This window comes from Labrus mixtus, chromosome 6, assembly GCF_963584025.1.
Source record: "Labrus mixtus chromosome 6, fLabMix1.1, whole genome shotgun sequence".
Taxonomy (NCBI): Eukaryota; Metazoa; Chordata; class Actinopteri; order Labriformes; family Labridae; genus Labrus; species Labrus mixtus.
In genome coordinates, this window is record NC_083617.1 from 19,476,532 (window position 1) to 19,491,321 (window position 14,790).

Below are 14,790 nucleotides of genomic sequence, written 5' to 3' on the forward strand. Positions count from 1 at the left end.
CTGTGTGTGATGACGGCTCGAAGCAAATACACACTGTGGATCAACTTAATGGAAGCTGTGCCTCTATGTACTGTATATTATGGATATGTGTTTTTTTTTGGAAATCAGGGAGTGAGTGTATCAGGTATTGCTCATACTTGCCTGTCAACAACATTTCTTGACAGTCTTCAAAGTTTTGAAATAGAGCCCAGCATACAGCATAAAGAGCAAAGTAGAACAAAAAAGAGTAAATGTTGCCTCTCATTCAACTGACATTGGAGCACAGAGCTAAAATTAACTGTTTTTCCTGCAATTCAAAATATGGTCCGTTTTGCTCTGTTGAGCTCAATGTGTGCTGGATGCTGACTGTCAAAAAAAACTCAACTCAATAAAACACAGCAAAGATGTGTGCCGTGGAAACAGGCGGTAATCTTTTTAGTCAGGTCGGGTAGAGTGCAAATGTCATTGCTATGTGTCCCGGCAATGCATGTCAGTAGATAACAGATTGGATTTCCAATTAACAAAATTCTTTATAAAATCTCATCATGTGTTTCATCTTTAACATTATTGTCCCAGAAGTAAGTTGAGTTTTTTTGTAGAGGTCAGAAGATGTATTTTGAAGTGCGGGAGAAACATTTAACCCCCACAATAATCTGTTTAAGCTCGATGCTCCAATGTCAGTTGAATAAGAGGTGAAGTTAAAAGACAAGAAATCCCCCAATTTACGGTTAATTCAGCCAGATATCTCGTATAATACAGTAGAATCAAACTTTGTTTTAAAACAGGCACTGGTACTTAAACCAAGCTAATGAGCCAAATCTGTCCTCTGTCATTCTCTTATGAAAGACATTTTCAGTCAACACTTGCGTAATTATCCTGAGATGGAGAGATGCTGGACTTAACTACAAACACCAACCAGATTACTTACAGATGAGGTAAATGGTGAGTGTGTTTAAAGGGCACGCAAACAGCCAAATGACTATTGATCCACTGAGGCAGTGTTGGGCTTGATTAAGACGTTATGACATAATTATTACCAGAAAGATTTCATGGAAAGGAAAGTCATTTACAGTTTACAGTGTCGCAGACTGCCTGGGACAACTGGTGATACATTATTACTGTTCCAAGCATTGTAAAAAAAAGAAAAAATCCTCAATGAAACCGCTTAGTCAGCTGTATGGATGATGCGCAGAAACAGGCCTTGAACAATGAAGCAAAAACTACAGAAAGGGGAATGAGGTGGGGACAGGAAATGATGAAAAGTCTAAACTTTTCTCAGATGTATCTTTTGTAGTTTTTAACCTTGGCAAAGTGAGTATACTAACAGAATGAATGTCTCAGCAGATATACAATCTGATGTACAATATAACTAGTGTTATTATGGATTGGTCCTCATAAAAAAACAAACAAAAGAAGACATAATTGCTTTGAATGGACTTAGTTGGTTGAGTGTAAAAACAAACAGCTTAGATATGGTAAACTCTGTGATGTTGCTGTTGTTAAGTTTGCTTCTTGTGGGGGGGTTTCTTTAGGGTTGTATGGTCTCACTACTCCTCCAAGTACACGTAACACTGCCCATTTGTCAAACCATCCATCCATTATCTATACCGCTTTTCCCGCTCGGGGTCGCGGCGGGCTGGAGCCACTCCCAGTTGTCATTGGGCGAGAGGCGGGGTTACACCCTGGGACTGTTCGCCAGTCAATCACAGGGTTGACATAAAGAGACAGACAACCAGCCACACTCACATTCACACCATACAGGCAATTTAGAGTCACCAGTTAACCCAATGAGCATGTCTTTGGACTGTGGGAGGAAGCTGGAGTACCCGGAGAGAACCCATACATGCATAGGGAGGAACCTCCTCGCTGTGAGGCAACAGCGCTAACCACTGCACCACTGCGCAGTCCATTTGTCAAACCTAGTTTCTAAATTTGATTGTAAAACGGTCATGAAATGTTCTGAAAACATCCATAATGATTAAAATGACTCTTCTTGGTCCTCAGGGGACTAACCAGATTGTGCTAAGCCTTTGGCTTTCACTCACCACCCACATTTTCCACTATTTCCGAACATTAAAATGCTCCTATGCTGCAGATGGCATGGGCCAGCCACACTGAGTGGCAGCAGGGAGTGGAACAGAAGACGGAGAAGAAGTACCTGCAACACATGGTCACAGAACCAATAAGCCAAGTACTAGTCTTCGGGTTTTGCGACATACAGCTTGTTTTTTCCTTTTCTTGGTGACACTGCATCGCCTTGTTTCTTGAGTAACTTTCTATTATTTATTTATGTTTTATGACCCTTGTCTCTGTTAAGTTTGCACCTGAAATGCATGTTTTGGTTCATTTGTGCCTTTGTTCTGATTAGACAGTGACAAGAGAAATGGATGTTGGAAGAAGGGAGTGAGGGACGACATGTAGCCAATGTGGAGAGTTGGAGTCGAACCCCAGGGGGATTGTAGCCACTGCACGTTGTGCACATTGTCTAACCACTAGGGCTAGGCCAAACCAGCACCTTTTACAAACTCTTTCTGATCAATTTTAACTTTGACATTAGATTGTCAAATGTGCATCCAGCTTTAAAGAGAAGGTGACACTGGCGGTGACAAGAAAATTGTACAAGAAGCATGCTGCATAAGAGAATAAAAAGTGTGCATAAAGAAATTGGTTTGAAGCATCTAGCCTATAATGCACTGATGACTCAATACAGCCCAGGATACATCCGGAATTTCCTGCTCTAAGCATTTAAGGGGTTAGAAGATCCTCCATGATTGCTGAAATGGAAAGATTTCCGGGTCATGGGAGGAGAGGGGACGCGAGGGAGCAAGAGTTAGTGTAATAAAGGTGCCCTCAGTCAGTGGGACTCACTGTCCCATGAGTATGATGTCATCAGAACAGACCTTTCCTGCCTCTGTGAAACTGCTACAGCCTGAGGGAGGAACACAGGGGGTTATGATTCATGTAATACACCCACAAATCCTACTGTGAGTGTGTGTGTGTGTGTGTGTGTGTGTGTGTGTGTGTGTGTGTGTGTGTGTGTGTGTGTGTGTGTGTGTGTGTGTGTATATATGTGTGTGTTTGATGCCCTTGCCTTTTGCTCTCATCATAGCAGGATTAACACACACTGGACAGATGGCCGCCCGATGCTCCTCCCTCCCACACACTCACATGCTCTATCACAAACATACAGACATGCACACACACACACACACAAAAACAAAAACTACAACTCAGTAGCACAGCACTGTGGCAACTCCAGTTCATGAGCTGTGTCATCATCAGTGCACACTGCCTGGGGCTTAACACACACACACACACACACACACACACACACACACACACACACACACACACAAACACACAAGTTGAAGCCCGTGTCAGCAGATGACAACTCTGATGTCAGAAAAGCACTCTCCTCTGTCTCCGCTGTGACTGTTCACTCCTGTGGTTTTTGTGTCCTTGAATGGCTTCCCTGTCTTAATCTTCAAGCATCACAAAGCGGATAGGATGATTGTGTGTGTGTGACAATCAGCGCATATGCGACTATAATTTACTGTAAAATCAGTCTGTGTTCTGAGATATCAGGGTTTTTTTTACACAAATATCCTGTTGGCTAAGGCACCAAAATCTTCTCCTGAGGCTTTTAAAATGTTTTCTTATCACCGGTTGTGTTTCTTAGGAGCTGTCATCAGCCTCCAGGTTAATTTTGTTCGCCAATATTTTGGTAGCCTGGGAACCAAAAGAATCTGTGAGCACAGGTTTATTTTCTCTGGCAGATAGTCTGGTCCCGTCTGCTCAGACAGGTTTTCAGTAGACCAGATATAAATCAGTCCAATTATGACTATGTATCTATTTATTCATTAACAACCACGATGTCTATCATGTTAATATTCATCCAACGGGACAGTATGTGGAAATTTCTGGAAAAAAATAGCACACAACTTCCCCTTATGGCTTTAGGGATAAGAAAGATATTTTCCATTCCAGTTGGTTGCACGTCTGTAAAATTGCTTCAAAAGGCATTTTCCATTGATAAGAGCCTGTGGAAAACAAACACATTTGCATTTGTGAACTGGTCTGCCAATGTCAGGCTAAAAACAACAACTGGTCTGATGAATTGCAAGCTTCTAGCTTTATATTTGGTAACAACCATCATTTTTTGGGGGGTTTCCTTGTTGTTGAAAGAACAATTTTTTTCTAATAATGTGCTGATGTTTGATCTAGAGGTTTGGAAGCCAAGCTGCAGATGTGCTCCAACTGCTGGTTGTGATACATTTTCAATTAGAAAACAATGATAAAATGTTTACTTCCAGGATCAGGATACCCCAAATAACTCTGTATATTAATCAATATTAAGAAGTTTGTAGGCCCATCCATCCATTCAAATGGAATGGTTCCAGATTAAGTTGCATTAATGACTGTCTGGCCATGTGAAGCTAACATGTCGGTGGGTTCTGCAGTTGACTAGAGCTAACCTCTATGCTAACACTGTGCCCTAACAGGGAGCAACCATTCAACTATCTCATCGGATGCAGTGAGGATGCTCTGACAACAAGACTCACTTCCTGGAATCCAAAAGTTGGTGAAAATGTTGGTACCAAGCTTGCTGAGATACCCCCTCTTACCCAATATAGATACTACAATTATCATTGTAGTATTTGTGTTGTTTTCACACAGAGACAAAACAAAAGAAAGTTGGACGAACATCTTGCCAGCGTGGGAACTTGAGCATGTCCGGGGGAATGTAAACCCATGTTTACTATCTACTTAGTTTGCTGCTTCCTGACTGGTACTGGAGTGAGCACCACCATTGGTTGATGACAATGTTCACCTCAATAAACTTCACCTTTTCCGTGCCAAAGGTCTACATTTTTAATTATATTAAACATGTTTTATTTTCTCTGTACATCAAGAGGAGAAAAATACTGACTTAAGACAGCTCAAATGAGTTTTATGTCCACCCACCAAACTCTGAAGATTACACAAGTCAACTGCAGGGAAACTCTCATGATTGTAATCTAATATTGGAAAAGCTAAGAGCCTTTTGGTATCAGGCCAGCATTACATTAAGGTATAGGCTTTGACTATGTAGAGAAGCCATAGGATAATTTATTTAAAACCTGTATTTATAGAGGTTTCAAAGAAAAAAATTCACTGAAAACTGCTTAAACCTAAACCAAAAACATTGTAAGGTGGAACCTACTGTACTCAGATGTCATTATGAGATTCTGATTGAATAAAATCCTATCAAACCATGACCCTGAACAAGATTGACTTTCTGCAGCGTCCCTACAGTCCAATCTGAATTTACCTGATAGTCGCTGGTTCACATTGTACAGGGGAAATGCCTCATGACATTGACAATGACGCCACACACCCATACAGAACTGAAGGGGAGCCATAATGGGCTCCACTGTCGTGTAATAGGATTTCTGTGCCACCATAACATCTAAACTGCGCTCACAGCATTAGTAGACAGATTAAATCAGACATGTAGTGGAGGGGTTTAATCCAAAAACTATAATCCCATTTCAGAGACAAATATAGTACTCTATGTTTTTTTTTTTATATCTCTCTTTGTAAAGGTGGGGTATTGTTTTCTTTAAGGTAACTCTTCTGACTCACTTGAAGAAGATGGAACAGTTTTAAATTCGATCCTGAAGAGAGCCGTTTGAACTCGGAGGCGTCTCGGTCCATTTATCAGGCTCCTGTGTGATTATTACAGCTAACTCGGCTCCAGTTGTCTGAGAGGCAAACACTTCCATTGTGGCTTCCGAGGGCATTACAAGAGCAACATTTTTTATTGTATCCTTTCTTCCCTCTATCAATTATCCACATCATCATCCCTTTTCAGAACCTCCTGCTGCATCTCTGTTCAAAGATAATGGCTCCAAATGTTTGAGATCATTTCAGCAAGGCCTCCGGTGTTTCTGGCTGCCTGCACTTAGCATGCAGGAGACAAAGTGAGATTAATGCTGGTTTATACAAGTAAAAAAAAAACCTGAGGCAAGTAGATTCACTTTGATGTGCAGCATTAGACAGTTTGATGGTGAAAACTGCACGGCTCCTCGGTCACGTCCGTCTACGAGCGTTTTTTGGAGCCTCCCCTGTGCCGCAAGGTTAATCGAGGATAAACAGGTAACCTATTTAGACTGATGAAAAGCTTCTACCTCAAAGTGTCGCTTCATGCAGCTGTCTACATCCCCAGAGCGGTAAAGTACCGTGCAGACCTTTCTGATTTGTTCCTCTCGATTCTGCCAACTTAAAAAGCTTTTTAGACGTGTGTGAAGCCAAAACACATTCTAACCTGAAACTTCCTCGCTTGATATTAAGTCAGAAATCAAAAGAAAGGTGACATTGCAGATAATCCAACAACACTTTCACAAGTCTTACCAAAACTCTTCAGTGGTTTTCTCTTTGCTTTCCTTTTTTACTCAGTCAAAGAGGGCTGCTACAAAAGTAGTTGGTGTCTTTAAAGCTTGTCCCCTAAAAGTTGACAATTCAAACCATCAGGCTGTAAGAGCCACTTTAACTCGTTTTCTGTACTAGACTGTACAAAGGGAATTTAAGGAACAACTGTATGACAAGCTTCAAATTCAACATGTCTCAAAAGATATCGTTCAGCTTTCAAAATTAGTTTTTTTTTACCGGGAACAGACCATCTAGAGGTCCTTTCCTCCCCAAAACAATGGACCTGGTGATAATATAAAAAAAAACAATGATTAAGCTGTTATTGTTTTAAACATAGCTGTTTCTCTAATGTTCTTCTGCAAGATTCCACTCGTTGTTATCTGTCTTTGTTTCTCTGACAACTCAAGATCTCTAAAGTCCCCATGACTATAAATGGTTAAGGTAAAAATAAAAGTGAACTGACTTGAAACATGAGGAAAATGTCGGCTTGGAAAACTCTGGAAATGCACTGAGTTAAGCTCAAATAAACAGATATACTGGTGATTTCACAACAATAAGCATTAGCTTAGCATTGACTTACAGATAATCAATCAGCATCAAAACTATTTGCTTCTCTACCTTAATGGTAAGGATGGCAAACAGGAAAAACACCAACAAATATACGTTTATGGTGAGGACATGTCTGTCTGTAACCGACAGCTTTCAGTTAGAAATGATAGTATAAGCATACTGAGACTCAAATAGGAGAAAACATGGAGTCCACAATGCAGAGAATACCAGTAATGCTGCCACATGAATACATACCATCTCAGTAAAGATGGGGATGAGTATGTTCATAAAAAGAATACAAGAGAAAGTGTTTATGGCTTCTTATCACATAATCTCTTAAATCTTCCAATCCAGATTCAATTTGGTATTTTTTTTGTGTGCGTCAGTATTACTTGCTAATATGTTTTGTATGTGAGAACAAGCCCTTGTCGGTTCGAGACGGGACAAGAACAGCAGAGAAAAATCTGAGAGAACACCATTGGAAAACTCAGGGTGAGACTGCAGACTCGTAAAACTACACAGAGCACCGAAACCTTAAATCAATAGACAGAGTCTACTCCCTATTTCTCCTTTATTGGATCTGTCTGTGTGTATATGTGTGTGTGTGTGCGTGTGTGTGTGTGTGTGTGTGTGTGTGTGTGTGTGTGTGTGTGTCGCAAGTGCAATCTAGTGACCACTGGGGCTTTAGTTTGGAGTATTTTCAGGGTACAGCGGCGATATTGAAGCACAGGTTCATTCTCTGGCCCACTGCTCTTCAGCCCTGCCCTCACTAATACACTATCTCTGATGAAGCCACAAGTGCAGTGCAGCCTTTAGTAAATACAACTAGTTGGACAGCAATGTTTGGACCATATCTATTCTTGACTTGGAGATTCATTCAGTTAACAATACGCACATTCACTAAGAAACTACATCGCTTACATCTTTATGAACTACACAAACCCGACTCAGTGAGACAATTGGCTGTAGCTATAATAGCTCGTCTTCATGCCTGTCATTATACGATTGGGTCACATTCTCATGCAGGGATCATTGTCAAGCAGCAAAGCCTGTGTTGATTTTTTTCTCAACACAGGGCCTTTCTCTTCAACATGTATGAGGTGGGATCAGCAATAAGAAGAAGGTGAACAATTTGGTCTACAGGAATACCCAAATTAAGAGCTTCAGAGCTGCTTTAAACGGGTACTTTGGAGGCCAGGATTAACTTTTTTAAGAGTTAATGATGCCTCATTTATCAGATATGGGATAGGAGGAATAGAAGGGGAAGATTCCCATGTCTGCATATAACTCAATCAATTTTAATCAATACATTTTTATTTGTATAGCGTCAACTCATAACAAGTGTTATCTCGAGACACTTTACAAGAAGCAGGTAAAATACCTTACTCTTTGTCTGTTAACATTACAAAAGAGCAGGTAAAAAAACTGTTCCTACACAAACCATAGCATTCAGACAGTTGCAATGTTGGTCATGTAAGGATTAATAACAACAGTTCTCCAGATTATGAAATCAAATTGGCATAGAGAAAATGTAAAAGGTTGGTTCAATTCAAGACCAAAACTACTTGTTAAGTCTCTGGATAAAGTCATGGTTTGGGTAACCGTGCATGAGTAATGCAACATAAGTGATTCATCACAAACGTTTGGTAAGACAAGTGACTCTCCAGGGTGAAGTTCATCTTTTGTTTGACCCACTCGTTTCCCCAGACAGCAGTTTTATTACTCTTCACACTATATCAATCTTTTTCCCATTTTCACCCCGTCATAATTGGTAGGGCCACTTGAGGCTGCCATTTAACTACAAACCTAAAACGTTTCAGAGCTTCCAGTGTAGCAGCCATTAGAAATTAAGAACTTCCTGCAAAGACTTCCTTTTCCAATGGTCACCATTGTTTGCAGTTGGACAAGCCGCTTGAGAAGTGAAATGGGAGCAGTTCCTGCATTTCAACACCAAATGAAACAGAGCTATATTTCTTAGAATATAAAAATATTTTTAATTAAGGAAACATTCAAAAAATATTTTTGGTTTTCATAAGATTACAGTTCAGAACCAGAGATAATCCATGTAAACTCTTATTTCCAGAGAGCAAATGTCTTTTCAAAGAAATATGACACAAATGAAAACATTTTACTGAACTAACTTGAGCTTTTCTGGATACATCCAAAAAAAAAAGAAGAAGAAAATGAATCAATTTTAACTAGTTTTGGATCACTTGGATAGCTTTTCAGTTTCTCCCAACTTACTTTCTCTACTTGTTCTTGTAAGTTATTGCCATGCACTATTATGAGTATAGAAATATGTCTATGAGCTGCTGCATGCCTAGAAACTTTTACAGTGTCTTTAGTCATTCTGTCAGACTCCACAGCTATTTTACCTTTTCGACAGAGCTGTGCAACACCTCACAGTGTGTGTGCGTGTTAGAGAACTTCAGTATTAGTGGTCTTGACACTGAGCAGCCGCAAGAAGAAAAACTTGTCCCCGTCATTTTCTGTCTTTTGTGCAGCCCCTTCACCTCTCTTACAACAATCACATTGACTGAGAATCAATACAATCCTCCAGGGAGAAAATATCAAACTGAGGTGCTGCCATCACTCTGTGCTTAATTGTGCCGTCCAGGCTGCAGGTGATTGTGACAACGTATTGTTATTTACTGTTGAGGATATGAGGGGTGATTAGTTGGGAAGGAGGAAGGGGGAATAAAATCAAACAACCCTGGCTATAAACCTGTTAGGCATCTCCATAGTTAATATGCAAACTCTCCTTCATTGAACTGTCAAAATTATTTGGTCAATGTGGCAGCATCTTTAAAGGCAGGGTTGGTCATTTTCTCCAGGTACACTTTGTAAGATTTGGGTTGAAATTGTCTTTAGGTCTTGACAGAAATGAATATTTCATGTGCTCTGAAAAAGGAATGAATAAAAGCCGTCATCAGTTTTAAGTTTTTCATGTAAAAACGTATAACCAATTTGACATGGGAATACGTAGTTGCTACACAATGCAAGCGATAAACTGAGGTCTGCTTCTGGACCAATGGCGCTCGTGCATGTAAGTGAGGGGCGTGGCTTTTTCGGGAGCACAGAGGGGAGGGGGTGGGTGTGGACCACAGGTGTGGACGGAGCCCTGAGGGAATGCTACTTTCAAAATCAAGCTAGTTTTTTTCGAAAATGACCAACCCTGCCTTTAAGGTATTCTTAGCAGCAAGCATTTTTTAAACTTTCTTTATCATTAGGACAATCAGTCTGGCAATAGCGATAAACTGCAATGCATCATCCAGTCAACATCTGGAACCATCAGAGAAGAGAAACATAGGAAGCACAGTATACAACCTGATGCCAAAACACTAAAAGAAGCCTTTGACATAGTCAGGCATACTAACTGATGTTTTTAAGCACTCTAACCTGAGAGAAAGGGTAAATGGACCAACCCAATATTGTGTATTCTACTGAATCAGGATGCAACAGTACTTGCAAGACAGTTTGAAATCAGTACACATAAAGGATGATTCTTTTTCGGTGAGATATTTTTGAAACTGCACAGGATGCGGTCTGCCTTCTACTTCTCTTTTTTGATGCCCTCACGTCTCTAACAACTGTAGCTGACTAGAGGCATGACGGCAGCAGATTGATATTTTTGCGCTGTATGATACTCCGCCAGTGTTTCCAAACACCTAGACCAAGAGTGGCCCACTGCAGTGTATAAGCTGACCATTCCAGCATTTTTTTTTTTTTTTTTTATTACTATAAGATTGCCATCTGTTACAGATAAACGAGTGGACGGCCTCTCTACTTTCTCTCTAATCTTCTTGGACCTGTTGCTAGCAGTGTCTCCACACCTGTCTGGCTGGTAACAGACAGAGAAAGTTGTTAAAGACAACATTACAAGCTCATGCCTCTTCAGATGCTGCAAATAGGTGCAAATAGTTTTGTCACACAAGCAACTCACTTAGTCAGGATCGAACAATTTTCCTGTCTCACATCTTATTTCTTTAAGCAAATGTATCCCTTGTAAGACGTTCTTTGGTTAGGATGCTTAAAAGAATTACACGGGATTAGATTTGGTTTCTTTACCCTGTTTGAAGTGAAACCACAACAAAGACATTCATTGCCAGGACACAATTTTGTTTCCTTGATAGATGGTCGGGACACAGCATCAAAATTAAAGACAACACTTTGCTTGTGGTCAGCGATCACTGCCATGTGCTTAGAAATCAGTGACGGAAATCACTAAAATTCCACTTTCTGCATCCTTGACCTTCTTTTTAAATTTAATAAACAGGGGCTTGGTTGCCTGCCTGGGAACAAATCTGCACACTTGTGCGTATAGCCCCAGGAGATGTGTCTGTTCCCACTCATGTTCACAAAGACTTCCTTGCCAATCGCAACTACTAGGGCGGGTTTAAATGCCGTTTAAAGGTATTCATGAACAACAAAGATGGCTGCCGTTGATGAATAATGTTCTGAATTAGCGAACTGGAAGCTACATGTCGCCGTCTCATCATGTAAGTCAAACTTTATGCATTACATACAACTACAAGCAAGATGAATTTGATTATCAAAAAGTAACATGGCCTAGCAGCATTCAGCTTGTTTGTAGCCTCCAGATGTCTTTCTAATCTATTCCTGTTTATAACACACCTTGAAAACAGAAAATGAACACTAGATTTCCAGACAAATTCTATTTTTTGAAGTGGTTTGGCGAGGCTATGACTATGGTTTGGTTAATGATCAGACTTCCAATTACTGTCAAAGCTTTTCACAGCTTTTCAGGGTTTTTTTTGTTGTTGCACCATCTCATGAAGACGTATAACTATAAATAAGTCTGGATTAGCAAAAACACAAATGATAAAACCATGAAACAAATCTTAATACAACTTCCATTCCATTGATGTTTGCAGCTGGAAATGTGTTCCCATAGCAGCAATGTAAGCAGCCACCAACTACCATGACAGTGAAACAAAAACACATTTTTTCCAGAAGTTGCATAAATATTTGATAGTTGCTGCTTTTCCTCGTGAAGTGTTTTATTAGAGAATTTAGAGAAGTTGTGGCACGTGACAGTCAGTCAGATGGAGAACATCTCAGTTCTTCTCTTCAAAAGTTTGAAGACGAGCTAACAAAGCCACCCTGTGCTTGCGTGGAAACTTGAGAAGTCAGCAGCTTGATCAAAACCTTTCTCATACAGTATTCCAACTTTAAAGCCAAATAAAGCATGTCTCAGAAAGAATCCTGATTTATTTTTAAACAGTTAGATCGCAGCCCTGGCAGGCTTTTTAAGCCCGTGAGTCGTTCTCTAAAGGCAGTCACTCCACTGCTTTCATTCTGAGCAGCGGCAGCAGTCTCCTGTCTGGGCATTAAAATTACATGTTGACATATTTAGAAAAGTGGTCTGCACTTATGTTTGACCTGAACCAGTTGAACCTATGTAGTTACTTAACTTTTTTTTTTTTTTTAAACTGGCATGACCTATACTCTCATGTACATTTGTTATATCCCCTTCTGGAGAGCCAAGCATTCAATTTAAACAGACAAAAATGCAGATTTTAGGTAATAATCTGCCAGGAAAGGGAACTACTGAGCATCAAGGTTATTGTGGCATTAATCACCCCTCATAGTTTGACAATAGAGCTATAGGTAATACCTGAAGCAAAGTTACACGAGTCCAATAGCTCAACCAAACACTCCTCCACTGAACCCAGTCAAACGAGTCATTTGACACAGATGATAATGATATTTGGGAAGCCAAAGAAGCAGTAGGATAACTGATGTCATCGGCTAATTACAGGGTGAAGATGTATCCTGTCACCAACCTGTCAATCATACAGTTTAGCGGGATCACTTGTGCCGCTATCTAATGTCAGGTTTGGACTGCTTGACACAAAAGCGACGCAAATGACAACCTGCCATGTAGGATTTGAGTCTCATGCATGCACGTGGCACACTTTATATTTATTAACTACTTACTTGAATCTTCCCTGACAGTGCTGGCACTGATCCCCGACCCAGCCGTGGTCGCACACGCAGCTCCCGTTGATGCACTTCCCTGAATAACAGTTTTTATCGCAGGACTTGGACACCGCAGAGGCTTCTGCGTGAAGCACCAGATGGAGTATCACAAATACTCCAAGGTACGTTCTCAAGGCGACCCGGGAGTCCCTTCTGGACGACTTCGTCCATGTGCACATCCCTCCAGTACCGACCATGATGATCCCCCCCCCCCTCCTTCTCTGTGCCTTCTTCAAGAGGCAGAACACTGACTGGCACCCTACGCTATGAGGTTATCAGCTGCCATCAGTACAGTTGTTAGTAAGCTGAAGTTGTCTACCTGTGACGCTTGTGGGAAAGGTGCAGGACAGCCGTAATTACGCATTGTCAGATCCGCGCAATGTAGAGAGAGCTCCGGGGCAGGACAAAGACATTAAACTTTGGTTGAAATGGTTAAGACCTTAAAACGATTGTAAACGTAATTCCAATCGAACCCACCCGGTCTGAGCATAGAAACCCCTTCTTACGCGCTCTGCGACGCCTCACATGTCATCCAGATAACTTCCACTGTGGCCAAGGCTCACTGATGTAAACACACGACCATGACTGATCCTGCCACAACATCACGGACAGTAATCCAGAGGAGGAAATAAATCCACGGAGCTAAGATCAGCGGCGTGTTCTGCGCTCCTCCTGGATGTGATCCCAGACAAAAGACTTGCCCTCTGTCCCGGTTGGTTATCGGAGGATGCGACAGAGCTGCTGCTGCTGCTGCTGCGCTACCCCGTCTGCTCTCTCCGGTGTCTGTCGCTCTCCGGTCCACAGCTGGTTCTCTGACGGGGAAACTCCAGCACAATGCCCCGAGCATGAGCAGTACAGTCACACGGTTAAAGGGGCAGTTCCCTTTTAAAAACGCATGCAGCAGGCACGGACAGTGTGCAAAGACAGCCCGTGGCATCCGTCTGCGGCAGCACCAGCGAGCTCTCAGTGCGGGTCACTGTTGGCAGTTTGAACTTGGGGGATTTAACAGATGTGCACAATCTTTACAGAAGAATGAAGTAGCCTGCTAATGAGCATTTAGCCTATCTTTGAATGACTTTGCTTAGTATGCAGCCAGTTCCAAAAGAGGATGGATAGATAGATAGATAGATCATTTCACTTCAATTGCGACCATATACAAATAAACATACACCTGTAACTTGATAAAAAAGACTTGAGACAGAGCATGAAGTCGTTAGGCAAAATGTTTATAAAGGTAATATTCTTATTTTGGTAATTTAATGATACTTATTTTTTTAAATCAATTGATTAAAAAAAGCCCCCTGCTGACTACTTCTGCATTTCCAAAAGGCTGAACATCCACTCTAACATGTCCATCAATAAACTTTATTCTAACACCTCCAGTCCAAAATAATTTTTTTTTTCTTTAAATAAATGTTTTTCAATGAAAAAGACTGTCCTGCAGTTATGGGGTTGACAATATATTATGGATAGATACTCATTTATGTTTGGAAACACAAGGACATTATAAAGAATAATTTAAAAAAAAAAAAGGGGGGGGGGGGCGTTTTTTGGCAAATTTGGTTTTCATTTGCATGGGGATTCGTTTGCTGCATTTTTTTCAAAACTGAATCTGTTTTCTCTCTTTTAGCTGCAACTGTCTGGGAAGTTCCATCAGTTAGTCTTTCAAGGCTGAATAAGTACAATTAGTTGTGTCTCAAATCCAATTTTGTACTCAGTCAACAGAAAAAGCCTCCCTTTGTGCACACACACGACACAAGAGAGACAGAGCGATTGCCCACTGGGACTGAGAGCTATTAAAAACTGCAATAAAAAGTAAATTTCTGATGAACAAATTGCTCTGAGATA

The 14,790-nt window shown here is 40.9% G+C and overlaps 1 protein-coding gene across 3 annotated transcripts in view; it reads right to left on the reverse strand.

Annotated features, from left to right (window-relative positions):
• atrnl1a (attractin-like 1a) overlaps nucleotides 1-13,945 on the reverse strand; it is a 251,193-nt gene extending 237,248 nt beyond the window's left edge. Inside the window, exon 1 of one of the 3 annotated variants that reach the window (XM_061040358.1) lies at nucleotides 12,901-13,945. In XM_061040358.1, the coding sequence (XP_060896341.1) occupies nucleotides 12,901-13,139 (239 nt within the window). In that variant the 5' untranslated portion in view covers nucleotides 13,140-13,945. The remainder of the gene's footprint in view (nucleotides 1-12,900) is intronic. The other 2 variants (XM_061040357.1, XM_061040359.1) reach the window with 2 other exon arrangements.
• Between the last annotated feature and the right edge of the window lie 845 nt (nucleotides 13,946-14,790).